Here is a 27,498-nt window from a genome sequence, read left to right on the forward strand (position 1 = left end):
GATTTATCTCAGCAGGGGTTTAAAAGTTTGTTTTTCAACATATATTCGAAAATATTCTGGCACATGATTTAGCAGTTAGGTGCATTTCAGCTAAGTTAAATCATGAAGTGTTCCACAATTTTGAGCAGGTTTAAAAAAAAAAAAAAAGAAATGACAGGCTACTTTTTAATGTTGCTGCTCTCTTCCAGCAATAACACGTTTTAGACTTGGCACTTGCTGTTGTAAATCTGATCCTTGTCACAAAGTCTTTTTTGAAATATCTGTTTATCAACTTCGATTTCTAGAAAGAGGCTTTGAGATTTTATGCTCTCGGGGGCTTAGGTAGCTGTGGCAGCTGAGAGCGCTGGTTCTGCTTCATACTCGGCATTGCAGCTGAAATAGGCAAAAATGGTGCCTACAAACAGAGGCAATATTAATTGCTCCCTGCAATTAGGTAAATAGCTGCATCGGTGCATAACAGCAGGAGGGAGAGGGTTAATGAGGGGCTAATTCCGTCCTCAGAGGGACCACAGGGCTGATTGGAAACAGCTGCTGTACTGCAGGCTCTAGGCGGCACAGGGCGATGCTGCGGTGAGCCTGGCAGCTTCGGTGAAGAGAAGGAACAGGTGAAGAGAAGGAACAGGAGAAGAATGATACGTAGGGAAGATTAATAAACAATCCAGAAAAGAAAGGATATAGGAAAGTATCCTGGGCCTGGATCCCTGAGAGAGGAGAGATCGTAACAGGCAGGAGGGAAGGAAGGCAGAGTTCAGGCTGGAATTGCAGACCGGAGGAGGGGGTGCAGCCACCTGCATGCCGTTGACCTCTCTGTGTGAACGTCAAGGCTTACAATTAAGTCACCACGGTATAATGTAGGTGTAGCTTGGATATTAAAATGGCACAGCTGTGTTAATGGCATGCTTAGCTGAGGTAGCTGGCTCTGTTAGAAAGTGGGGGGTGTTGCTCAGGATGGATGCTGGGTGTATGTGGCAGTGATTCACCGGAACTGCATACTTCTGATGGCATTTGTCAAAATATGAATGAAAATAGGAGTTTGGTTCATTGATGTCAACAACACAAGAGTCAAGTTATCCACAGCTCTGTAGGATATGAATAATTTGGGTAATTGTCATCTCTGGTACATACCATGTGTTGTCACCTGGCTGGCTTCTTTCTCTTTCTACACCTGTCATATGCATAGACATGGCTTGTGTTCCTGCTTACATACCAGTAGTTGTTACCAGTATTCATACACAAAACCTTTCAGCAGATGCCTGTGTCTGCATTTTGAACTAATGCTTGCTTCTGTGGCTGCAGGTACTTGTTAAAGCCCCAGAAATGCTTTGGCTTAAGCCAGAGCCTACCCACTTCATGGAGAGGAAACTGCTAATGCCTTTCCCACTCCTTTCTCCTAAAGACAAACATTTTTTCCTGCGATTGTTACAGTTAGCTGAGGAGGGTGTGGAAACCAACTTTGAACTTCTCAGCACAAAGAACCATGGAATATACCCCAGAGATATACTTGAGAATGCAAGGATTGCTTATATACTGGATTGACCCAAATGTTAATATAGCAGAGGCCAGTGATGTAATATATGCATAGATTTAGGTTGCTGACAGCAAAAAATGATTGGCCTTGTCAGCTGTGCGGCCCAGCACTGTCCCACAGGGCTGTAATATGTCGAGCACCAGAACTGTAAAACCAGAGTGCTCCAGAGAAGGGCAAAAGGGAGGATCAAAAGTGAAAGAGCACCTTCTGTTAAATAGATTAGGGCATGTCAGCCTCAGATGATAAGGGACAAAAAGGGGTATATGTTTTGAGAGAGTATTATAAATTCATTGGTGATACAAAGAACATCAAAAGGGAGAAAAGTTATCCCTGAGGTGCAAAACATGCAAAGCAATACCAGGGAAGCATTACAAATGTGTACCCGGTTCTTAAGCTTTTTCTTCAACTTCTGTGGTTCCCCACTCTCAGAGGCAGGACACTGGACTGTCAGCCTGTGGTCTGGCCTGATACAGCACTTCTTAAGTGTGCTCTTTGAACCAGGAGACTTGCTTTAAGATAGGAAAAATACGATCCTTTTTTTTTTTTTCACTGATGTTTCTTCAGTTAGATTGGAGTGGTTGCTGTTTCATTATTAGAATTGTGTTAAAGACAATACTTTTTAATATGTCAAGATTTTAGAGCCCACAGAAACTATTTTTGAGAAGGTAAATTAAAAATGAAATATTGCGGCAATGTAACTCTTCACCTGAATTGTGAAGTGTCATCTTACACAAATGGTGAAGCTATGGAATATGAAAAAAGTAACTTCCACTTTCATTCTGCCAAATTATGTGAGTAATATGCTACATGCTATATAAAGATACAAATAAGAATGCTATATGTGAGGAACATGCTCTATGAAGAATTAACACAGAATAGCTTTAGCTTTGGTATCAGCAAGCATTTGGGCCTATGTAATGTGCAGGGGTGAAAAATAAGCCATGTGTTAAATGGATTAATGCAGTGTTGATCCTTTTCTGTCAGGACAATTAACATGAGTAAAATATTTGCCCTACTTTAAACAGATAAGGAGGTACTGTATTGTGTTCCTCTTAAGATTAATGTTCCTATATGGGCAGCAGAGAGCACAAGATTTATTTCCTGAACCTTATGTAGATTTATAGCTGTGCCAGTTACTGCTTGAAAGCTCTTTATGAGCCATGTTCACAGTGAGTCTTTTTTTGTGTATGTTAGTGAAAGCGGTCATAAGAATGATGCAGATATTTTGAAGTGTTAAGTGGGATGTGTGACATGTACAATGCCTTTAAATATAAATTTTGTCATGAGCCCTGATTTTTGTTTATATGTGTGCATATGTGGGCATGCATTTGTATGATATAAACATAAAAAATATATTTCATTAAATGCTTTAGAAGTAACTTCCTGCGTTGTCCTGATTTCCTTAAGAATTAGTAATGTTTTTCATGTTATTATTTGATGATTTAAAGGAAAGAAAATTACACTCAAGGAGAGAATGACAATCTCATGGGATGTGCACTTTCCATGGAACCATGCTCTGGACTCATAAATATCTATGCGACTCCTGTTTATTTAATAGGATTGCATGGGTGAAATACGGGGTCAAATTTGGCATTCAGAGTCCAAGATAAGGAGTGAACCTGCCTTGGGCTTGATAGAGACAGGTATGTAATGGTGGAAATACTATGTAAATTAATCTCAAAATGTTAGAGGAATTGCCGTTTTTAATTTTTGTTTGAAGCTTTCAACTTTGCTAATTATCAGCATCTGTAATTTCATTAAGTGCAATTAAATTTTGAGTGTGTGTATATACCAGTGAAGATTAATTGTCCAGTAGACACTCTAAAACATTTAAATCTTAACTTTTATTCTTTTTCAGAGAAATTGCAGGGAAAAGGTCATATAAAATGAGTAGTCTTAACCAAAATACATAGTAGTCTGGTTAGAAAATGGCTTTTCCATTTGCAGAAATTTTTGACATTTAAGAAAATTGTTATGCACTTTTTCCTGACAAACAAGGCTTTTTTTTTTACGTCAGTTGAAAAAGAAAATAGAGGCGTCCTCACTTGAAGAAGAACTAAAGCTCATCTGTCAAGTCCCTGCATCTGAACTTATGATACAAAAGAACGAAAATGAGCTCATTGTGGGAGGAGAGGTTATGAGAAACAGATATAATCTTGTAGTAGGATTTACCAGACATCTTTTCCCACCTATGAGTTGTGCAGACAGAGTTGTGAACTGGGCTGAAATTCTGTTACATTCGTGAATGACCCTTAGTTTGATTAGCTTCAGGTTTGTAATTACTGGCTACTTGTACCTTTGAATTACTTCTGATGCTATCTTTACAAATTGCTATCACCAGTTGACTCAAATGTTCTAGTATGATTTTTGTCATGCAACAGACACTTGATTCTCTCCACATTTTACAGCTACTTGCTTTTATATTTGGAGAAGCCTGCTAAATAAATGGCTGAAAAGGTACGAAGCCACTTAAACAAAATGCTATGCCTGATGCTACAGACAAAGATACCATTTTGGATTATTAGTCCAGTGCACAACAAAAGAAAATGTTTCTCCTGAATGGAGTAATATATCCAGGTGTTACTGAAATACTAAAAAACCTATCTACATAAATTCCTGTTCAGTAAACAGATTGAAGTGTGCCAGCTGTGCAGGCTTGTCTGTGCTAGTGCAATTGATAATAAACATTTATCAATGTTTATTTTGACCTTTTCAGTTGTTTGTGCACTGGAGGTTCCATTGCTTAAAATATAAGCCATATAGTGACTCGAAAAGAAAAATGCATTCATGCAATTGAATTTCTTTCAAAAAGTCTGGTTCACGAATGGTATATCTCTGTGCTGTCTGCTTCCTTCTAAAGGTAGTTGACATCAGGAAGGAGTTTCGGGCATCATGCAGAAATCTTGCGTGAGGTTTTCTGATGGTTAGCACCAGATATGAACATGCAAATAACTGGTATCAATTGGAGGATGACAAGGTGGCGGAGGGCATTTTCAGTTTCTCAGTCCTCTGACTCACTGCTTTGGTCTTGCAGAAAAAAACCTAGTGGTTTTCACTAATGCAAATTTTTTTTTCATCTTTTTCCGGAAAGAGGAAGAGGTTTTAAGTGGAATTCTTCAATAAGAGATTTATTTCAGATGAGTTATACCATGGAGAGCAAGAACTTATTTGGATAGACCTACGGCCTGTTTTTAGAAGGAAGGGAGTTTGTTATGACAGAATGTAGAAATTGTGCTTGAGATTTTTCTTTATTTAACATGCTTTCATCAAGAATTGAGGTTAGTTGTTCATCTAAATATAAAAAACCAAATACTAGTTACTGATGTACTAAAACCCACCTAAGCAGATGCTTTTTTAGCTTTTTCTGTTGCAAACTCCTCTAACAGTGTTGTAGTAATTCTCTTTTTGAACCTTTTCATAACATACTCATTTTTAAAGCTGATTCATCACAGAGCCTTATCAGGGCTGTATTTTGCAACAGTGATTGTTTTCTATCCAATTTGTTAAAATTATAGTTTCGGTAATAACATCCAATGCAGTGGGAAAACTCGACAGGAAGTAATGTGAAGTTTCCTGCAGTTTGCCATCCATTTTGAAAGCTTTCAGTAAAATTAGCTTTTCCCTGGTGTATTGACCAGGTAATAAGAAAGAGGAGGCAATGAGAGATGCAGGACTTAAGAAGTCTGGAAATGCCAAAATGCACTGGATATTGCTTATGAGTGAAATACTCAAAAGATAACTTTTACAAAGGTTTAAGGCATGTAGCTAGAGGGAAATTGTGGAAGCTTCCTGCAGGAACTGAGGTTATAGTAGCATAGGTAATTTTCCTGCCTAAGGATTTGTATTAAGTTTGAAGAAGTTAATCCCCTGTGGGGAAATTGCGCATACAGTTTTGAACTGGTTGGCTGGTACAGATTGCTAGGCAAAAGAACGGGGAGCTGCCTAAAACAGCAAGTCTGACCTAGGGGACAGTTGCTTGTGCTAAGAATTGACCTGCAGTAATGAGACACTGACCTGGGAATGTAACACAGACAAGTCTGAGATTTACAGCCAGGAGCGTAAAGGTGGGTGATACTTGGTGAAACATATACAACTTGAGTGTTGTCTGTAGTACGTTATCTTTCTAAAAAACGTTTTAAAAACCACTACTTTCTTGTAAGCCGGGAGGTCACTGGAGACCTCAACTCATTCTCTGCTTATTCTCCACTCACCTTGGAGAACGCGTAACTGGTGGGTGCAATTACAGGTGCAGGGGGTTCTGGGAGGAGTGGCCCTCAGAAGCCCTATGAAATGAGGATGGCTGGTGGTCTGAGGTTAAAGAAGCAGGGAGGGTAATATGAAGGTCTCAGAGATGCAGCTAACCTTGCAATGATGAAGTAATTAAAAACTGAAATGAATGTATTTTGTTAAGCAAGCACATGCTCATCCAGGGAATTTTGCTGCCACAACTGGGGACTCTGAAGTTGTTTAGCTGCTTTTAAAAACCATTTTAGAACTGTAGTTTTGGAAGCTACATAATGGATGTTCTAATAACGCACTTTAGGGCATAAGCTGACTAAGAAAAGCTGGGAAGGTATTTTCTGTCTGTGAATTTCAAACAATTGGACAAGTACATTCTAGGGGAGTTAGCTGATGAGTTTGGTGGGGTTCCCCCCCCCCCCCCCCCCCCCCCCCCCCCCCCTTGCTGAAGCGTCAGAATTTGGCTTATGGCGGAAACAGAGTGCTGGATGTAGTGGATCACTGATTTGACCTGGCAATACAAATTTTGTTTCTCTAAATTTATGGTGACAGCAGGTCATGTGGGTCATGCTGGAGACAAAGATCCTTATATCACTGTAAACACAGCTTTGTTGCTAGTCCAGAGTCTTATCTTTGCAAATCAGAAATAATTTTCTGGTCAAGAAGTTTTGAAAAGAACACAAGAACCATGGGATGCTTATTATTAAATTAGCATAATAAGTAGTATCTAATTTTTGAGCGGCTCTTGAATGGTGATCTCTGTGTTGAAAGATCTGGATTGTTCTCAGAAGAGACTGAAGTTGAAGGCGCAAGTTAAGGTGATATAAAAAATGGTGGGGCTGTTGGAAAACAAGTCGATGTGGATGAGCTTACACCCTGTCTGTGATGTTGTATCCAGCACTAGAATGTGGCTCACCTTAATGCTAAATGCAGAGGATTGAGTGAGGTGCATTCTTGGGATTAGTTTTCCACTCCTTTCTTTCCTGAGGGGAAAATGGTGTGCCCATCACATCAGCGATGGTCCTTGCAAACTGGAAAGGAACAGAGAAAAGGGTTTTGGCATCCTGAGATTTACAAGGGATAAGGACCTGCACTGAACTGCACTGTTTTTCTCCCTTCTCAGTTCATTTTCTCCAGTTGTGTTGGGCTGAAGGGGAGATAGGAAAAAATAGGTCTGTTTCCTCTTTCCATCAATTCAGTGATAAAAACGGAGAGATAATTTGCCTTACTTAAATTATGTTGAGAGTAATTGTAAGGAGGGTAGGAATGCTAAATAAGTTCACTGAAGTGGGATCAAATCCTGCTTAGTATGGACATATCAAGCCCTCTCTAGCTCATAATGGTGTATTAATATAATTTTTTTATTTTTACTTAAAGAAAGGCTGTGGTTGCAGACAACGTGTTGAGACTGAGTTGAAATGAAGACAGTATTTTGTCCTAAGCATGGTCTCCCCACCACCCCATTTCCATCCCCTTCATTATTGTTACTTTACTCCTCACTGGGAGTGGAAGTGGCAACAGGTTCCTCCTGTGGAGCGCAAAAGCAAGGCTGAGCCTTCATACATGGTGCAAAAGCCAGGTGAGAGGCTATCGGTGTGGACGTGTGGGCTGCCCTTGCAGTGGGACAGTTAAGGTTCTTAAGAATCCCAAAAGGGTAAACTTTGCAAAGTATAGTTGTTTTGTGCGATCTCCAGATTCAGATGTTTGTCTCTTGATTACTTTTAGGTCTCATTTTTAGGCTTTTCTTCTCATGTCACCTAAAATTTTCTTTTCCATGAAGGTGTAAACATCTGTTGTAGTAGAAGTAGAGCCATTAGTCTAGCCCTCAGGCACGATCAGAAGTGCAAATTAGCACCATGCTCCATTCATCAAGTGTGAATTGTCAGATTAATTTTTCAAAGGAAGATCTTTTCCATGATTACATTTTTTTTTTTAAAATATGTTCGAAAACTGATCCTACTTTTGAACAATCTTGTAGTGTATTTTCTTTATAAAACACTTTTTACTGTGATTAAGGTGGGAGTTTTTTGTTTGTTTAAGAAATGGTTTGAAATATTCACAAGTGCCTGCAACTGTTAATTTCCAGTTAAAAAAAAATATCTTGGTTGAAATTGTTTATAAATAATGCAAACAGATTGAACACATCTTCTGCAGATTTTTCAAATTAAAACAAAGTATGTCTTACAAACACTTGGTCTTTGTTTTTCTAGAATTTGGATGGCTGCATCCTGGCTTGTGTTGGGACATTATTTGTTTAGTGTTGCACAAGCATATGAAGTAATTGTCTAACGTCTAATATGACAATAATTGCTTCAGCAGCGTAGTCACAAAATGTCCATTTTGTATGTCACTCTAAAAATTTGTAGGCTTTTTATTAGCACATAACAGTTGTTTCAAACATATAGTTTCAGGGCATGTTTGTAGGCATATCCAACAATTCAGTGGTACTGCTTTTGTAGTCATTTTCACTTTGCGATAGGTAATGACTTAAAGGGCTGTTGACTGTGATATTTCAGGGCTGTGCTCCAGAGATCGTACAACTGAAATTGTCTAGGGAATATCGAGCTGTCCTGTCACTGCTTCTGAAGATGGTTGTTCTTTTAAGTTTTTCCACTCCATCTTGTCAGTACATTCACAGAAATGGACTTTGATTACATTTATTTCATCACTTGGAGCATAAAAACGCACCTTTCATGGAGCATGGCCAGGAAAAGGTGGTATGAAAATTGTGTGGGACTGAGAAGGAAAATGGTTGAGAGTAGCTACACGTTTATATAATGATCGCTTTAAGTGTATTATTTGCAAATAGTGCTGATCTGTGCTCGTGATAAAATGTAAACTTGATGCCTTTGAGTTTTTATGTCTGTAACACAAGTTTCATATCTTTAACTTCTCTCTTAGAAAGTTTTTTAAGCTTTGCCTAGCTTTTCCTTTGTTTTGAATTTTTTTTTTAAGGTGTTTCCTGCTTATATGAACCTGTGCTGTAATTTCTTTCATATTTTTTGTTCTGTGTAAGTTTTTCCTTTTGTACCTTTATTACATGTCTTAAGTATATCTGCCATGTGTTAGCATGACAGGTTCTTATTCACCTCAGCAGATGAGTGCCAGCCTCATCTAAGTGTCAGTGTCTAAGCTTTTCCTGGGGTAACCCTGGTAATGCTCTCTACTGCCATTAATGAAAGTTAGCAATGCTCAGCACAATCACAGCCCTAAGATTCCTGAAGTCAAAATCCAGGCAAGGTTTTGTTGTTCTTGTGTCTTAAAATGTGTTTTTCATTATGAACTTACATTACCAACCTTTTTATTTCCTTGACGGCAACTACAGGTTTTAGTCATATTTCCCTCTTTCCCTTGAAGAAGAGTGTCAGAAAATACAATGTATAGGCATTTGTTGTTGTTTTGCCCTTTCTGCAGTTTTAGCTGGGATTCTGACTGTATTTTCCATGCTATCCTCTACACCTCCCATCTCTCATCTTACGAAGCAGCTTGGGTTTTCAAATCCAGTGTAGTGTCCAGTGTCATTTGATAACAGAAAAACTGGGGAGGTTTTCAGAGATGAGGCAGCATTCTGAATAGTTAATGAGGTGCTTTTGTGTATACTGCCTGGCATTAAAGTAAGTAGTAGCAATATACAGAAAATGTCCGTGTTGTGGGCTGTTTGCACTAAACTATGCAAAATGCAAATGGGAAACAAAAGAGAGGATAGGATGTCGGAGCCCAGTACTCTCTGACCAGGTTCTTTTAGATATTCCACGCGTGGTGGGTGTCAAGTCTAACATCAGATTTACTTATTTGAAGATAGTTGATGTTACATGGGATTTCTGATTTAGCAGTGTTACAAAACATACTGAAAACAGGATACAAATGTAAGTCACACCTAGCAGAATATAGCAATTGTAATACACAGTTCAATCATGATACCCATGTGGTTCCCATTACTGGTCTCTATAATATGCTCACTATCACAATGGTGGGCACCCCCAGTCTTGCTAGGAAGGCATCCATAGGTTGAAGCCAGCTCAAGTCCATTTCTCTCTTTGAAATTCTTTTGCTAGTGTTCTGGTTTTTATGCACTATGTTGTGCTGAGCCACATATACACCTCCCCCTTGGTGGCCTGGCTAACTCAGGCCACCAAGTTTTTTGATGAACATAGGGAGAAACCTTTACACCACCAGCTGATCCACTCAGCTGTTGATAGCTGTTTATCTAAAACAAAGACCACCCTCAGGTCCCCTTGGTGTTGAGATCAAGTCAGCTTCTTTGCAACACCTGTGGTCAGTCCCAGCCTGCATTATTCCCTGAGATTTACAGGCACATCGCCCTGGCCCATCTCCTCTGTACCTTCTTATATGGTAGGGGTTTACCGGTCAGTCACAGAGGACACACATAGAACAAATAAATTGGTCTTTTGGTGTTTGTCTGCTTTGTATTGGTGCATGGGTTGGTATCTCCTTACCATGATCTTGATGCTTTTATGGCCCCCTTTTTACGTCAGAGGTTACATTTCTGAACGTCTATTCCCAAGCTGATGTGCAGCAGAACTGTAGCCAAGGAAGGCAGGAAACAAGAGGAAAAAGATAAAATTAGTTCTTTAATTTCACAGAGAAGGATGTGCTTAGGTCCTTTTCGTGATTTCTCTGTTGAAAATAGGAAACATATGCAGTGAGTACAGCTGGTTTTAGCAATATGGTTTAATTAGTCTGGTTCCAGGCTGAGGGAAAGAAAAATGTGGATCAAACTTAGGGATGAGGATCACAGTTCACAATGGCATGGAAAAATGCTGAAAGTAAGAGTAATTGTACTGCTTTGCAGTGCTTTAACCTTAACCTATCACTTTTTCAGCAGCCTCCTTTATTGTCTTTACATCTTCGTCTTGTTTTGTTCATGGCCTCAGAACACTTCCAGCTATATGTGCTACAGACATGTCAGTAGTGCCCTGCTTCCTTGGCATTCAGTCCATATTACTTTCCCATCCGCTTCTGTGTTCTTTTCCCAACAAAATTCTTGAGAAACATGACTGCCAGCAAATATTGTTTTTAATTGTACGCACATAGAATATTTCACAAAGCCCAGCACCAAAAGCAGTGTTTAAAGCACTGTGCAAAATATACATCACTAAATCATGTCTACAGTATTGTACGAGATGTTTGTAAAAAGAGGTATAATGGGGAAGAGACTGCAATCATAAAGGAGGCTGGAAGAGAGGTCAGGAGGTTGCTTTTCCTAAGCTTGTGCTTTTTTTTTAAATTACTGTGTCTTTCAAAACTTAGCTGTACATTGGTTTGCATTTTAAAGATAGCTTGCTCTGCACAGTTTGTTATTTTATATTAATGATAATATATAATAATAAATAATAATTGTTATTATATATTTAATTTGTGAAAACCTGGCAGGATAGTATTGGGTATAAAATGTGGTGTATATATGTTTCTGTAAACAACCTGCTGTTGTCCTTGCAGAAAATTTCATAGAAATTGTAGCTTCTAAATTAAGATAGGTGATACATTTTTTTATTAGTACTATGCATCTAATTTCTTTTCTGAAAGAATTCTTATTTCCTTGCATGATGGTAGAGAAGCGAGTTGATTGGCTTGTCTGATCTCTTTTCAGTCACTGCTCTTGCGTGTGTTGACCTTGCCTGTCCTGTTGGACAGTTTGGGCGCATCAGCATCACACACTGGGTTTTATCCTGGTGGAATTCAGTAGTAGCTGTATTGGATCAGTATAAAGTTTGTGAACAATACAGGCTTTGTCAATGAACTGTTTTCTCTGTATGAAGTAGTTCTCTGTGGGAGCTGTTCCTTAAAGGTTCAGACCAATATGGTGTACAGAAATCTTTGTGGTGTCTGTTAATTTTTACAGACTGCTGAGTTTTTGATCTGTTTCATAATCTTGTGTCAATAAGACGCAGCCCACCTTGAACTATAAATGTCTGTTATGAATGTTAGTGATAGTAACTCTGCCTTGTCTATCACTGTTTGCTGAGGGGAGAAAAAAAGCAGTATGCCATATGGCTACCTCCATTCTCCTCTCTCAGTTGTCGTATCCCATAATCATATAATGCTGCAGAGTTACAGTCGTGACTGACCTATTGCCTTCTGGTTGAGATTTTTAAACAGAATCTTTCCAACTTTAATAGCTTGCATTATTAAATTTGAATTCTAAATGTGAGCTGCTTTTCCCTAGAGTTGCTTTTTTGTTGACTGGAGCTCTTTGCTCAGATGTTTCCTTGTTTGTGTTACAGCAAATCCAAAGAACTGTGTTCCAGTTCCCACCCTGCTGTGTGCTGTACAAACACACTGGGAAGCATGGTGTGTGGGAATGCTCACACCTTAAGGGAAGATGCAGCACTACTTTGTAACACCTTTTTTAAGAAATTGGGGAGGAGAGCTTGGCTCTGCCAAGAATACACAGCTACACTAGCTGTGTTAACCTTATTGCATATGACTTACTGTTGTGTGCACTGGGTACATACATGAAACCAAAGAGTATCCCAAGCAGCTGTCCTCTGTGTATGATAACTTCCTGCTGTCTAGTCTGTCCTTTCAGTAACTTCTTTTTTTTATTATTGTTTTATTACTACTTGGAAACTGGACTTATCCAATTTATGAAAGAATAATTTTGGGTAGTAACAGATGCAACAAACTTTCCTTGTAATTCATAAAGAAATCCTTTGGTTACTTGGAGAAGAGAGACCCTATATTGAACGGGGAGGCTGATGTAACTCACATATTGGATACCCTTGTTTGGCAGGAGCTACCAGGAGGACAGGCAGCAGCATTGCTATAAAACTAGACACAATTCATGCTGTTTCTTACCCAGTTTGGGGTGTGCTAGGGTACGTGAAGAAGAGCTGAGCTGACTGCAGTGTGGGAGGAGGACAAAGACAAATCCATAGGAAGTCCACCTCGTTAGTTCCACTGTTTAGAGAACAAGTTGTTTTTTATTGAGATTCTTAAATTAACGGTGTCCTTTTATATTACAGCGCCATGTGTATGGACATTATTGGTCTGGTATTTAATTAAAACCACAGCTGGTGATCATTTAATTATAGTGTACAAAAGGGAATGATACTTACTTGACTACATAGCATTGTTTTATTCAATTTAGAGAATTGTAGCCATTTTTTCCTGTATTATTTGAAAACTGTGGTAAAGGATGCAAGATCTGCTGAACAAACTGGTGAGCTTCATTACAACACTTCCCCTCTGTTAAGGGAATAAGGTGAAACAGTGGCTTGTAAATTCACCAGCTTTCCTGAAAACTGGAAGTCAGTTATGAACAGATTGGTACAATTAGGCTGGTTCTTGTTTCTCCACACTGTAAGACCAGTGCATAGTTTCCTGAGGTAGGAAGGAAGGCCTTCTGCTGAAGGCCAGAAATACTTAAAGGTATTCAGGGTTCTTCTGGGTTTATTAAGAGATTTCAGCGTACATACTTGGAAGAAGCTATGTAGCATATGCCCGTAGCAGGCCTGAATTACTGTTTTTTCACTTGAAAAATTAGGCTGCCTCGAGAATCTTAAACCTACTGCAACATAAAATTGCGTATATGTATATTTATACTGAAATGAATAACTGCACGTGTGTAAGACATTTTTGTAGCTGACATAATAAAAATGCTTTCAGCTGAACTCACAAATGAGGATGTCCAGAGCTTCTAGCTTAACTAGTTACACTGCACTTAAAACTGCACAATTCACATCTAAAAATCTTTATAAAATTACGTTTTCTGTCTTGAAGCCAGAGGTGGCCTTTTTTATAATGATGGGAATACCGTATGTGAAGGAGCTGTTGCCGAATGATCTATGCTGTCATACAGCTACTTTCACATGTCAGTATGTGAAAACACCTATGGTTTTGCTGGCTTCCAGTATTGTAAAGGTAAAACTTATATCAAAATAGGACTCATTAGCAGATTGAGTGGAAGTGGAACAAGAAAAATAACTTAAAAGTGACCTGCCCAGTAAAAAGTCAGAGTGAAGGACTGAAACTGGCTGGAGGACTAGAAATCGTTTGTGTTTCAGTCTGAATCTTGGCAGTGGAGTGGTGTTCGCTGTGTTACTTGGTCTGGTGTGAAAGGTCACTTCTGTTTTCTCACCGAGTATAACTTGGAGTTGTTTCTTTACTGTTACAAAGACAGACTTCAGTATTAGTGGCTAGTTTTCTTCCTAGACTTTTTGGTTGTAGTTGTCAATACTGAGTGTTGAATTCTAGCTGATGCCTTTGGTGTAATGATGAATGGAATATTTAAGGACAGGAAGGGAGTGTGAATGAGTTACAAGTATAGGATTCTTTTAAGAATTGTTCTTGATTTCTAAGTTATGTAGCTGACGTAATTTAGATGATGTTAGTTATCCTGGTCTGCTATATACTTCCACATGCTGTCAGTTAAATGTAGAATGTGTCTTTCATCAAAAAGATCTACTGCAGAAAGAAAAACAGTTCAGGTTCTTCATGGGTGGCTTCAGTAGATTAGAATCATTGAAACTTACTGACATGGGACTGAGGAGAACAACTACAGAGCAGTAGCTCAAAGTGAAGTAAGCTTCAGTTGCAAAATAAAACCAAATCCTATGCATGGAGTTATTGCCTTCACCAAACTGATAACCTCTGTATGTCTGAAGGCATCAAAACATGATACACCTTCTTCTATAATACAATTCTGAGTCAACATTTAATGTAAGGTTTTATAACACGAGACTCAAGCTACTTCGTATTAAACTAACATTAGAACTAATCTACACATTTCCAGCTGAATTATACTTCGTTGTATCTGTCCTTATAATGTGTTTTCTGACGAAGGAATGTGTGTACTGTCTGGAGAGGAGAATTCCATCTAAAAAGTATTTAGTTGCATGTGGATTTCTTTTAGACTTTTGTTATACTGAAGTTCCTATTAACTACTGCAGAAATCCACAGATATTGTAGCTGCTGTATAATACTGTATCATCTTTCAAATGCTACTGCTACATGGCTTGTTAATTGGTTAATTTGTTTCTTTCCTTTTGTCTTCTAGCTTCATTTAGCAGCCCTGGCTTCATTAAAGGGAGACATAGTGGAGCTTAATAAACGTCTCCAACAAACAGAAAGGGAGCGTGACCTGTTGGAAAAGAAATTGGCAAAAGCACAGGTGAGCAATAATTCAAGATTCTGAAGATGATCCTTGGTTGTGTGTTGTCCTTGTTCTTCAGAGAGGAATATGGTATGTGGGGAGAGGATAAAATATCTGAACAATGTCACAAGTGGAAAGAATTTTAAGACTGCAAGAAACATAGTTGCCGTGGGTTTTAAGTTTTATGTGCTGATGACATTCCTCTAAAAAATACCAAGAAAGAGTTAGATTAGTTTTGTTCTGAAGCCAATATAAACAGCGACTGCTTTGAAATATTTTAGAATATAAAAATTGCAGCATACTCTCAGTGGATTAGGTAACTGATTGCAGAGCCTTCCACTCCTGGGTCAGATTCAAACACAGCACAAATTAACACTGATCAAAAGCTATTGCCAATTGGCAGTGCTTTGGTGGTAAGTGAGAAATGATTGTGATGTCAGTCTAGCTTCTAGTAAGCCAGTTTGTATGTATCTGTTGTAGAAAACACAGTCAGTGGAAAGCCAAGGGATTAAATAAGAATAAGGTCTGAACTCTAATGCTTTCACAGCTCTTAAAAAAAAAAAAATCTTTTCAGATCAAGATAAATGTAGAGAGGGAAAGGCAAATAGGGAAAACTGAACTATTGTTCTTTATATTTCTCTCTTCTATAAACAAAACCTTTTCTTTCAGATACTGTCATTCTGGCAGATACTTTTTGTAAGTACTTTACATTTCAAAAGTAATTCAAAATATATACCTATTTATACTTGCATAGAGACAGTCAAAGCATTTTGTCCTGTAAAGTATAGCATCTTATTTGTTGCCCAGAGAGGTTGTGGAATCTCCAACCTTGGAAGTACTCAAGCCACTTAGACCTGGTCTGGGGCAACCTGCTCTAGGTGACCCTCCTTGAGTTGGGTAAGGGGCTGGATGAATGACCTCCAGAGGTCCCTGTCAACCTCAGCCATTCTGTGATTTTGTGAATTTAGAGTCTTCAGTATTCAGTGCATTTTCGTAGGGGCTTGTATCTGTGTGTTCTTTAAACTCAAGCCAAATGTAGAGATGTTTAAGCAGTCTAGATGTTAAGGCTCTTACTTCAGTCCTCCAACCGTATTTTGGCCCTTATCTGCATTCCTTGATGTTTTTTCAGCTACCTTTAAGGTTTTTGGGCTTGTAAGTGATACTCTTATTGCAGACCATCAATGCAATGTCCAGAAATAAAAAACACTTCTATGTTTTTATTCCCCTCGGTATGTGAGCCAGAGCCACACTGGGAGTTAACGTTGTTTATCAGCTATAACCCTGAGAGCCTTTTCTAATTTCTACTGCACTCTGAGATAGAGTCCTCTTTCTGACATACAGTTTGATATAAGGCTGCATTTGACAATCATTGAACAGTGGGATGGATCCACTGTATCCAAATGATCCACATCATTCTGCATGACTATGCTGACTGTTGTTATTTATAACTCTGCGGGGTCTTGTGCTAACCACAGGTTTTTGGTAGTGTTTTAGTTCCAGATCTTTGTTTAAAAATACATATATCATCTCTCAGCCAATGAAGAGTGCCTTGTAGGTGCTCCCATACAGTAATGAATCCCCATTGATGGTGACTGGGATTAAGGATCAGTCCTTAATCGCAATTAATGTGTTCTGTTAGCACAAGATTGTTTGGTGTTTTCTTTGATGGGTTACCAATTATGCACATGTATGTAGTGGTCGATTTGTAACGCTGATGGTTTTTACATGAGCTTGGACTGTGTGTTTGTGAACACAAGCATAGTGATGACTGCTACCTGAACTGTGAATAACACAAAATCAGAGTATCTGAAAGCTACCATGCTAGCTAGCTTTCAGATAAAAAAATTACTTTTTAATGAACAATTTCTATAAAGTTTTAATGTTTTAGCTCTTTTCAAAATTTTTTTTAAAAAGCCCTCAAGTGGATAGAAATTTTTTGGGGTGTGTATTAAATAAAATACAATCTTTCTTAAGGAATAAGCCATTATACAAGCACAACTCATATATTCAGTGTGTTGGCTGTGTTTAAGTACTGAGACAGACTCTGATGAAACCACTTTACCTTTTCTTCTTTTTCTAACTGCATCACTTCCAAGAAGATGCTCCACTTAACAAGATTTTTTGAACTTTTCCTCCCACTCCACAGAGATTCATCCAAATTCGTATCATGTATCATATCATATCACTTTCTCCTCTACAACCTCTGTCTAACGCATTTCTTCCTTACTAATGCAAATTAGAGGTTCAGAAGGCATAAATTAAGTAAGAGGTGTTTGAGGTTCTGCATAACCCTATGCAGATGCTAGCTGGTCAGTATTAAATCTCTATTCTGTGTCTGGACTATACTTACAAAGGCAGCACATGTTTCATTTCAGTTGGCGTGGTAAATGCTCTCTGGAAGAAATAGCTCTTAAAACTCATTTTTGGTAATACCTTTCCCATCATTTCATGAGCCATGTGAGACACTTTGGAAGAAAGGATTAGTGATTTGCAGAGCGGAGGTGATTTGGGGAACCACAATTCAAGTAATAGATGACAAATGGTGAAGAAGGATAGTTGGATAGCCTGTGCTTAAAATTTTGTAGAAGGACGTAATTGATTACTGGTTGTTGTATCATGCTCATTTCCAAAACTGCAGTCTGTGGAGACCTGCTATAGCATTTCCCTGCACACTTCTATTATTTCAGTAAGACAGCAGATCACCTTTTCTCTATGTTTGTATTGGTGTACAATTTGGCAATGGACTGATCTCTTGAATGAAACTTGCTGTAAAGTACTGGTCAACCACAACTAATGTCTTCTTCCAGAAATTTTTCTGTGGTTAGGTGAAGAAAAGTAGTGTTTTCTACTAGCTCTGTCTGGCACAGTATCCTGGCTTTGATAATGATAAATAGTGGATGTCTGAAGGGAAAGCATAAGAAATGCATATAGAGAGTTGTCCTCCTTCATACTCACCCACCTTTCTGCCAACATCTGTGAGCAGGAGGCTGCATCACATTTAATACTCCTCTATGGTCCTGTCCTCCGTGGATTTGTCTAATCTTCCTTCTAATCCATCTACATTCTTGGCACTTCCTACATCCTGTGACATTGAGTTCTGCAGTTTTATGATAGAACATGGTATTTAATAACGTGCTGAACATTTCAGCAAATACAGCAAGAATAGACAATTCACTTACTACATCTTTCTTATCGTTTTATCTCCTTTCACAAGGTAGTCCTGCTCTTTCATTCTTTGTGCTTAGTCCTTGTAATTTTGGAATTTTATAATCGCTCTAGACACAGGGTAACAAAGACTGTGCTGCATCGTTCTGGATCCTGTATCACACAGCAATAAGTCCCATTACTGCAGTAATAATTCTCTACCATCCTCTCAATTATTCAGAATATAGAGAGGGACAGCAGAATTTCAGTGTGAGAATAAAACCAACACTCTGTAGGGCATATAAGAACATGTGAACTTCACAGGAAGGCTTCAGTTTCTCATCTAACAATGTAACTTGAAATAGAAATGCATGGTGTTCAGATGAACGTTGAAATTACTCATTCTGTTGTGTGATGTCCTTATCTCACATGGATTAGTCCTATGTACTTGTATTCTTCTTCCACATCAAGTATACACAGAATATACCACCAGACAATTAATTCTGACCATGCATGTTTTCGTGATTGAGGATTTGGCACAATGGACTTGTGTTAATACTTAAAATTAGATGAATGGATTGCTGCTTTAAAATCTGCCACTCCTCTTAAATTAAAATACTGTATTAGTTGAGCTAAGATTTTTAGCTCCTGTGAGCCTGTTAGACAGGTTTATCATTGTGGCTTATTCAGGTGATGACTTGTATTCTTGGTGAACAATGCCACAGCCAGTGTTTGTCTCTGCAGAGCCTGAGGCACTGGACGATCTCTTACCGAGCACTGCTGCTGGTAGTTCTTTTTTTGTCGTCTGACTGAACACTGCAAATTTAACATAAAGATTTTTACTGGTAGTGTTTCTTCCACTAGGAATTTGTGTACATTAATAGGCAGTAGAATCGTGTGTTGAGACAATATTCTTGGGTTAAAATATTTTCTCTTATCATCCTTCTCCCTCATACTCTTCTTGCTCTTGTGGTTGTTTCCCAGCATCAAGAGGTCAGACAAAGGTGTTTCCAGGCATTGTTAATTTATACTGGAATTGAAATAACCATTTTAGTCTGTACCAAGAACCAGCCAGGGGTCACTTACACTGAGAACTGTGCTGGAAACTTGTCTCCTGACTTCAACAATTGTTCATCTTTTGCAGCCTCTCACTGGATTATCCCTGTGTTTGCTTTCTCAGAGAATTAGAGCTCCTAATGGTTTTGATTAGAACTTAAGTATGAGGCTGGAAGAGGGATGAGGAAAAGGCTGTAAGGTATTTATCATAAAAAGTTTGTGTGAGTGCCATGCAAATAAATTGCAAGAGCTGAATGTGTACACCTTGAAAAGAAATAGGAACTGGTGGCGGATCATTGTTCTGAGACTCAAAGGACACAGAAACTAAAGAGGACAATGAACAGGTTCAGTATCCCAGAAAAAAATTTTAGCAATGGGTACCAAACATGTATTTGTTTCTTTTCCCTTATAAGCTTTGAGATGAATGTGCCATAATAAGGAACAATCCTGTATAACCAGAAGAATTTTCCATTGCTGCATACTGAACTATGTTTCCATTGTTTGGATGGTTTTGCCTTTTTTAGTTGAGACTTGTCATGGCTGACCAGAACTTGCAAGATGTAACTGTGTACCCACCTCCAAGGCACAGCAGTCCTTCTTAGCATCATGTCCTGTCTTTCACAGAGGTTTCCCTTCTGCCTTTTCCCGTTACTTTTGCCTAAGATAATCTAAGAGCCCTTTTAAAAAATCAAATGTGAAGCTGTTGTCTTATATTGCCAGACTGCTGGTTGTTCACAAAGTATGTCTGTCACTAAATGATAGTTATCCTGAAAAATGGTGACTGAGAAATGGCATTACCAGAAAGCAAGTCTGGTAATGTGGCTGAGGTCCATTAGCAGGAGTCTATATATCTTCAGTCAAGATAAAGAAGTTCTGCTTTTCAGTGCACAGCTTAGAAAGACAAAAATTGTTGTGATGTTATTATTTATTGTCTGAAAATAATTGCTACATGCTCCATCTGAAACATCCTTTTGGTTTAAAAGAAAAAAAAACCAGTGCGCATGATTGATTGATCTGGATAATGCTTAGGTAGTGTTTGTGGGTATCAGTGTGTGTCAGAGGAAGTTTAGGCTTAGAAAGGCAGAATAAGCAACTCTTTATTGCACTTAAATCCGTCTTAAAGCTTTTGTTAAACATTTTCTCTGTGTTATTTCTGCATTTTGAAAGTTGTGGTAGTTCTTCAGCCAGATATGATGTTAAGATACGGAAACGTGAGAAATAAGTTGTGGAATGATCCTATAATAAAGAGTCATTATAATATACATGTATAACCATGTCAGTTGCCAACATGAAGTCTTAAAAGCCAGGTGAACATTACCAGTCTTCTAAAATGTGACCCTTTGCTCTCCTCTTCAGTGTGAAGATATCGTCTGTTTGTCTTGGTGTAGGTGAAAGTGCTTGAAACTCCAGCTGGAGTAAGAAACTATTTTGTTGTAGTCTGTGGAAGGGTGCTCTGACGTTTGGGCTACATTTCAATGTACATATTCCTGGAACTTAAAAATATTGAAATAAATTTTATTTAAAATGTAAAAGAAAAATCTTATTGAAGCTTAACGTAAATTGTAGTTTTCAAGCAGCCTTTTATGTAGATGATGTTCTCAAGCTGTGAATGTGAGTAGTCAAAAAATACAAGTGCAAACTATGGAAATTCTGGCATACCTGCTAGTTTGGGTATAATTTTCGTATTTATGATACAAAGGGTTGAGAGAGTTACCTCTGTATAGAGTGTTTACTTGATTTGAAAAAAAAAGTTTTGATGCAGCAATGTTGGAGGACCTCATACGTTACCATAAATTGTAGCCTTTAGAAATGCTACTAGGATCTTACATTGCAGGTGTTCAATTAATGAGTGTAGGTTTTACACTGTCAGTTGGCTTGTGAGTTTTCTTTTATTGACAGCATAGTACATACCATTCTTTGGTTGCAAGGAGGCTTGACTGTTTCCTGCAGGGGGTGAGAAGCAAAAAGTTAGAAGTCTTGCTCTTTCCAGCCACTACCAAGCGTAACTTCAATCAGCATGCACTGTTGGATTGTAGTTGCAGTAGACTGTAATTGTTTGCTGTAACTGAAGTAGAGTGTTTGCTAGCATGAAGAGTAAGCCAGAGAAGCTGGATTTAAAATTCTATTGGAAAGAAAAAGGAGGATTTCATGATACGTATAAAAACAAGCAGCCATGTAGCCTTTTGATTGTTCAAATAATAAGCATTTTATTGTAAAGGATTAAAATAACAAAAAATAGGTTATCTTTAAAGGCTAATAAAAACAAATACTCATACTAGAGAAGTCATAACCTCAAAGTGTGGTTACTTTTCTTTATAATAATGTGGTTTCTGCCTTAAAACTTGTTCTAATTCAGACCATGTTGGGAAGATCCTTGAAGATTCATGATGCATCATGAATCTCATGGATTCAAAGATGAGATATAGCTATTTTGAGTTGCAAAAGGTGTTTTTTGTTCAAGCAGGAAGGGCAACTTCTGCCCTTTAGAAAAAAATAATAATAAAAGTATACTGCATAGTCTTTCAGTTCCTAAAATCTTGTAATTACATACCTTTGTGTACCTGTCAATATTTTGCATCTGTCCTTTTCTCTTGCTAAGGCAGTTTTGGTTTGATGAGTAAGAAAATCATTAATGGTGTGCACTTTTGCCTTGTATCTGATCTCTGTGCCGTTATTCATAAGACCCTTTCTGTTCCTTGCTTCCCTGCTTTAGTGTGAACAATCCCACCTAATGAGAGAGCACGAAGACGTGCAGGAGCGAACAACACTACGCTACGAGGAACGAATCACAGAGCTGCACAGTATCATTGCTGAATTAAATAAGAAAATTGATCGACTACAGGGAACAACAATAAGGTACAGCAACTTCCTGGAAATTCTGGGCCAATACAAGAATGGTGCAAAACATGGTGTGAATTACGCTCTAAATAGAATTTGATGATGACTTTAAGGTAGTTAGGCTTGTTATGACTGGTACTGAGTAGCTGCCCATAATTAAGGTATGTGTTCTGCAGAGTATCATCCCGAGGCTCACAAGTGCTACATTCTCTCTGGCAAAATCACACTTTGGAAAGCCTAACGAGCACTGCAGAGAACAGCACTGTGCCATCTAAATATTCCTGTAGTGTAACATACATGCCAGGGTACCAGATAGAGGAAGATGTAGCCTGCACCTCTGCTTTTAACTTTATTTTGTGGCATCCTATACATCACCTAAGCCAAATCACTCGTGGTGAGAAATATGGCTCAAATGGATTTCAGTAGGTTTTGCATCTACTTGTACTGGTATTTGTGACAAAACACAATGGCACAAATCCCATTGTTGCCTGTCCTTGGAGCAGCAAAGCTTGGGGTATTACACTAGGTAATTACTTGTTACTGTGTTAAAATAAACTTTAAATTTGACTACAGGAAAACACTTATTTTTCCTCACTTGCTTTTACCCATTGTTCTCAACCTAGAGAAAGTTGGACTAGAATGAGGAAGGAGCTTCTTAAAGTTTAGCTTGTGAGGATGCAACTAAACTACTAGAATCTGTGGATTTTCTAGAGAACATCAAATTAGATTTGACACTTTCATGGGTAATGTTGACATGGTGCTCTACCCATGTAGCAAATTTTCAGTTCTCCTTGCATATTAGCTGCAAGTTTTTTGATAACTGCCTCGTTTGTTCTTCCTTATAAACGTTTCTCCTAGCACAAGGCATTGTGGTTGCAACTACTCACTTAGCCTTTCATGAAAATATCTATATGCAAAAAGAAAAAGGTTTGGTGTACCATAAATAAGAGAAAGTATCATCACGCATATATACCAGTATAAAAGCAGTGATAGAATCACATTATGTTAATGTTATTCAAGAAGATAAATACTGCCAACTCTGAGGTGATCATAACTAGTAATGATCGTGGCAAGATTTTTCAGGTAAGTATTTTCTAAACTGGTAGTACTTCTCTGAAAAAATCCCTGTGACTCCCTTGTTCATTCATGCTTGATGCCTCTGCAGACAAACTTCCCATTTGTCTTGTTTCGAGTCACCTTTCTTTTCAGCATGATACTGGCTGCCCATCCCGCCCTCCTCTCTGGTCACGCTCTACCAATTGAAGAGACTGGTTGAAAAGCAAAATCTGAGAAGCATGAGAGCTGCATTGATACTTTTTTCTTGAATGGCAGAAGAACTCTATGACATTTAAGAAAAATATTACATAGAATGCATAAAAATGGTTTGTTTGAAGTCCCTGTGGCAAGCTAAATGCCAAGTGGTGTTCAATTACAAAATACTGGAATCGGGTGGATACTGTGAATGTTTAACCATGTCCATAAACAAGTCAGCTGTGGCATGTGCAGGCAAGCGAGACATAAGAACCGAGCTTGATGGGAAGCGCACACTGCTTCTTTTGAAGAGTGCAGTTTTGCTGCCCCTTTGGAGGATGCAGGCTTTTGAAGGCATCAGAACAACACTGCTGCAACAGATGCCACACCAATGTCATGCCCCACCTGTTTGGTCTTACCATATGAGAGCTCATTTTGCTCAGATGGCTAGGATGCCTCCTCTGTTTTTATTTGTTCTGATTTTATTAGTAAGAACAAAAATGTTTATTATTAGTGGATTTTTTATTTCCTTTAATGATTGGAATAGCTTGTTTTCTTTGGCAGGCCAATAATTTGGTGTCTGGGGAACAGAGTAGTAATATTCCTCCTAAAAATGGCAAGCAGAGGTAGAATTGGAGGGATTCCATAGGATTTGTAAAGACAACTGAAAGAACGAAAACTGATACTTCCTGCTATGATTTTCTGTAAATCCACTCTGGGATCCACTTGCGTCACTCTTGAGAAGCTGTTCCATCCCACAGAGCAAGGGTAGTGTAATTGCTGTCCTTGCTGGGACAGGTGTGACTCACAGCACTCCACCCTTGGCTATGGGGACTGTGAGCCTGGGAGTTGGAACAAAACAGTCCTGAGAGAAAGGGTTCTGGGAGCATGGCCCTGCTAGGGCCTTGGCATTTATACTTTCCCCTAAACCAGAACACAGGAGGGATTTTAGTTTTGATTTGACTCTTGGATACCTGCAAGTAATACTGAGCTTTACTTGTGCTATCACAAAATTTAGGCTGTCTTTCTGGAAACAGTTTTCTTGAGTTTACATTAATTGCATAACAGATAAATGTTTCCCCAGTGCTGACACAGAGATTGTTCAGTATTTTCACGTATCTGTTTTAGGTTGTAAAAATAAACTAACATGTAGCTTGACGTACTGCTGCTTTATAACATTTTTCATGGTTCCTTCCAAAACCCAAAAATATTCTGGGAACAATTAGAAGAAACCAGAGTTTCATGAAAGGTATTTGACTCTCCTCCTTAAGCTGTGTTATCTTTAAATTTGTAGCTCTTTACTTGAATGTGAGCAGTGCCCTCAGGAAGTAGGGCAGAAAGTAAGCAGAAAGAGTGTTTAAATCTGAGTAAGGTATTGCAACAGGTTGAGGAGTGTTGGCAGGCTGTATAAGCATTCTGAGAATTCATCTCTTTGGGTTTTGGTGGTTTGTTTTGTTTGGGGTTTTTTTGCCCTTGCAATGTCAGGGGTTTTACGCAGCTTGAAGTGTAATAGCTTTTGCTCGTGTGGTTTAGTAACACCAGCTCTAGAAGAGAGCTTAAGTCACATGTCACTGCCTGTGCCTCTTCCCAGGTATATCTGATATGCTGATCTTAGTAATCTTACAGGAGTATTTTTAGAAGTTTCCAGGATTGTTCTAGGTTTGCTAACCATTTCTAGGGTACGAGCAGTTCCATGTGTGTGGCCACATGAACTTAGGTGCTGCTCTTGTGCTATGTTCTTCCAGCATTCCCTGAGGAAAATGAGGTCACCATGGTTGTGGGAGCAAGCCAACATTCATCTGCAATTGCCTCATCTCCCTGCTGCTTCTCTGGACAGCCCAGCTGGTTTGGAAGCCCAACCACACCAAAAAAAAGTTGCAATACAGCTGTAACTTATTTGATATTAAGGCTAAAAAGAGAGTTGCCTATACTCATACTATGCGAGTAGACGAGCCTCTTGCTTGCCTAGTTCTTCATGTGTGACAGTGCACAATTTACGCACTACCAGCTCAAGAAGGTAGCAAGTTGGGACCAAAAAGACACTAAAGAAGTGGTCCACTAGGATGAGGATGCTTTTTCTTATTTGAGCAGTCTGGAGGCATAAACTTTGGCTCTGTTTTCTCTTCGAAAATTATAATTGTGTGACAGTGTCTCACTGTTCTTGTCTACATTATTAGGGAGAGAGTGGGAGGAGGTGGCTAGTGCTTTGCTTAAGTTCATTGTAAAACTCAAGTCACGGGCTTTCATCAAACTCTGCAAGACTATTGGGCAGAAGATCCTATGATGATTGTGCAGAGCACGTTTTGTCAGCTGCTTTTAGAGTGAATGGCTTTCACTGAGTGGTGCTAGCTTGGCGTTCCTGTCAGCATGTCAAATGGATGCCAGTGGCGGTGTTACCCCTAGTTCTGCTGTTTTAATTTGTAAAAGACAAATTTTTTGCATTGCAAAGGTTCTCTGTCCTTTGACAAGGTGTATGCCTACTCCCATTTCCTCTCCAAGTGTGTACAACCTAGAAGACAGCAAAGCCAATCAAATGCATCTTCCCAATTGTAGAGTTATATTGTAAATACTTGGACATAAAGGATACACCTGATAACTCTGAAGCACAGAAAGGATTTACAAATTACACAGTAGTGTACTAAAAGGGAATTATGTCTACGTTAAAGGTGAATATTCCTGACTTCAGAAGTTTTTAGTATTGCCTTAGGTTCATTCAAACTCAGCTCTTTTTTTTCTTAATCATGTCTTTGGCAAGCAAAATCATCTGTAACTTGATTGTGCAGAAACAACTTCAGCCTATGACTGTCAGTCTTTCGTAGGTGCCAAACTGAGGTTCAGCAAAAGGAAGAAGGAAGAGATCAAATTGCTTTTAGTTCTAAACCAGTGACTGTTTGGGTACATCTGTGCAACTCTAAAAATCATAAGCAACTTTAACAATACTGAACAGAAATATACTCTGTTGAATATTGGTGCCTGCTAAAGATTCCTTGAAACAGTTTTCAAGAAGCTTGTAACCCATTGCTGTAAAACCATTTGTTCAGACTTACAGCTTTTAATATGAAATATATTCAGAAAGTAGGTTGTGTTGGAGTTAATGAGGAAGAAGGAGAGTGAATAGACTACAGCATCACAGGAAATAACACATGGCACTTATAGTCATGTTTACACAATGACCTGAAGGTCTGATTCTATCTTCTAAATATGGGCGAGGTGGAAGCCACTTGGATTCAATTCAAATGGCAGTGTGGGTGTGATAGTGTTGGCTTCAGCGTACAATGCCCAGCCCCACCTGCCTTCAGTGATTAATTCCCGTGTTATCTCAAGTGTGTCACTATTTGTTCACAAGTGAACTAGTTCAGAGGGACCTCAAGTGTGTATACACAGGGAGCAGTCAATCTCTGGGTCGCAGTGCACATACACCTGTAGTGTTTTCTATCTGAGGGTCTTAGAATGCTTTAAAAATACTCGTTCAAGTAAAATGATTGTTGAAAAACTGCTGACACCTAAAGTGTGAAACTATGCACTGTTTATAGCCGTGAAGAGAACGTGCACCTTACCAGTGTCCTGGCAGAACTCGTCAGTGATGTGAAAGGATGCTGAAAGTGCACCATTTTGCTCACTATTTGATGAAGTTTTTCTCAGTATCTGTGCAGCAGTTGTGATCCTTGGTTGCACCGAACAGGAGGAAAGCTTAAGTGCAGACGTACCTGTAAAACACACTTTTTTGCTCCAACGTTGATCCCAAGCCGCTCTGTGTTTAGAACAGCTTGATCTGATCTTAATTGCCTCCAACTCACCGTGACATTCCAGCAACTGGGAACCATTAGGGCCCCTAGGAGAACAAATACCTGCTTTTTCCAGCCAGGCCCTAGATGATGGCCACGACAAGGAAGTTGTAATGCCTCCACCTTCTGGGTGGTATGGCAGGAGTTCAGTGGCTAGTCATCGTCAGCTGTTGAGCACCTTACATTTCCAGTGCCACTGGAGGACTCTGCTCCTGTTTTGGGGAAAGAGGAGTCTCAAACAGTATCTTCTGTTACTGCCAACTTGAGTTTTAAAGGCGGAATTTATATTTGTGGTGCATTGCTCCCCTCAAATACCCCGTTGTGGTTTTTAGCCCTCAGTCTGCCCCCATGAGACTGGTGGTGGACAGACCGATTGACCTTGCTGTTGCTTTACCAGAAATGGATTTCTGATCTTTCTGGTCAGGTCTTAGAAGCATTAGTTCATTCAGAAACTGACTTCTGGCTTGAGCCATCAGAAGGGTGTGAGTCCTGCTGCGTGACATACTTTTCAACTGCCCCAAGATACTGAGGGTGCTTAAACT

At 38.9% G+C, this 27,498-nt stretch overlaps 1 protein-coding gene across 3 annotated transcripts in view; it reads left to right on the top strand.

Moving 5' to 3' along the window:
- Positions 1-27,498, top strand: part of MCC (MCC regulator of WNT signaling pathway) — a 205,308-nt gene that overhangs the window by 134,304 nt on the left and 43,506 nt on the right. For all 3 annotated transcript variants that reach the window (XM_050913512.1, XM_050913511.1, XM_050913514.1), the window contains 2 exons: positions 14,787-14,900; positions 21,796-21,938. In XM_050913512.1, the coding sequence (XP_050769469.1) occupies positions 14,787-14,900; positions 21,796-21,938 (257 nt within the window). The remainder of the gene's footprint in view (positions 1-14,786; positions 14,901-21,795; positions 21,939-27,498) is intronic.

Source organism: Gymnogyps californianus, chromosome Z (genome assembly GCF_018139145.2).
Source record: "Gymnogyps californianus isolate 813 chromosome Z, ASM1813914v2, whole genome shotgun sequence".
In the NCBI taxonomy this organism is placed as follows: Eukaryota; Metazoa; Chordata; class Aves; order Accipitriformes; family Cathartidae; genus Gymnogyps; species Gymnogyps californianus.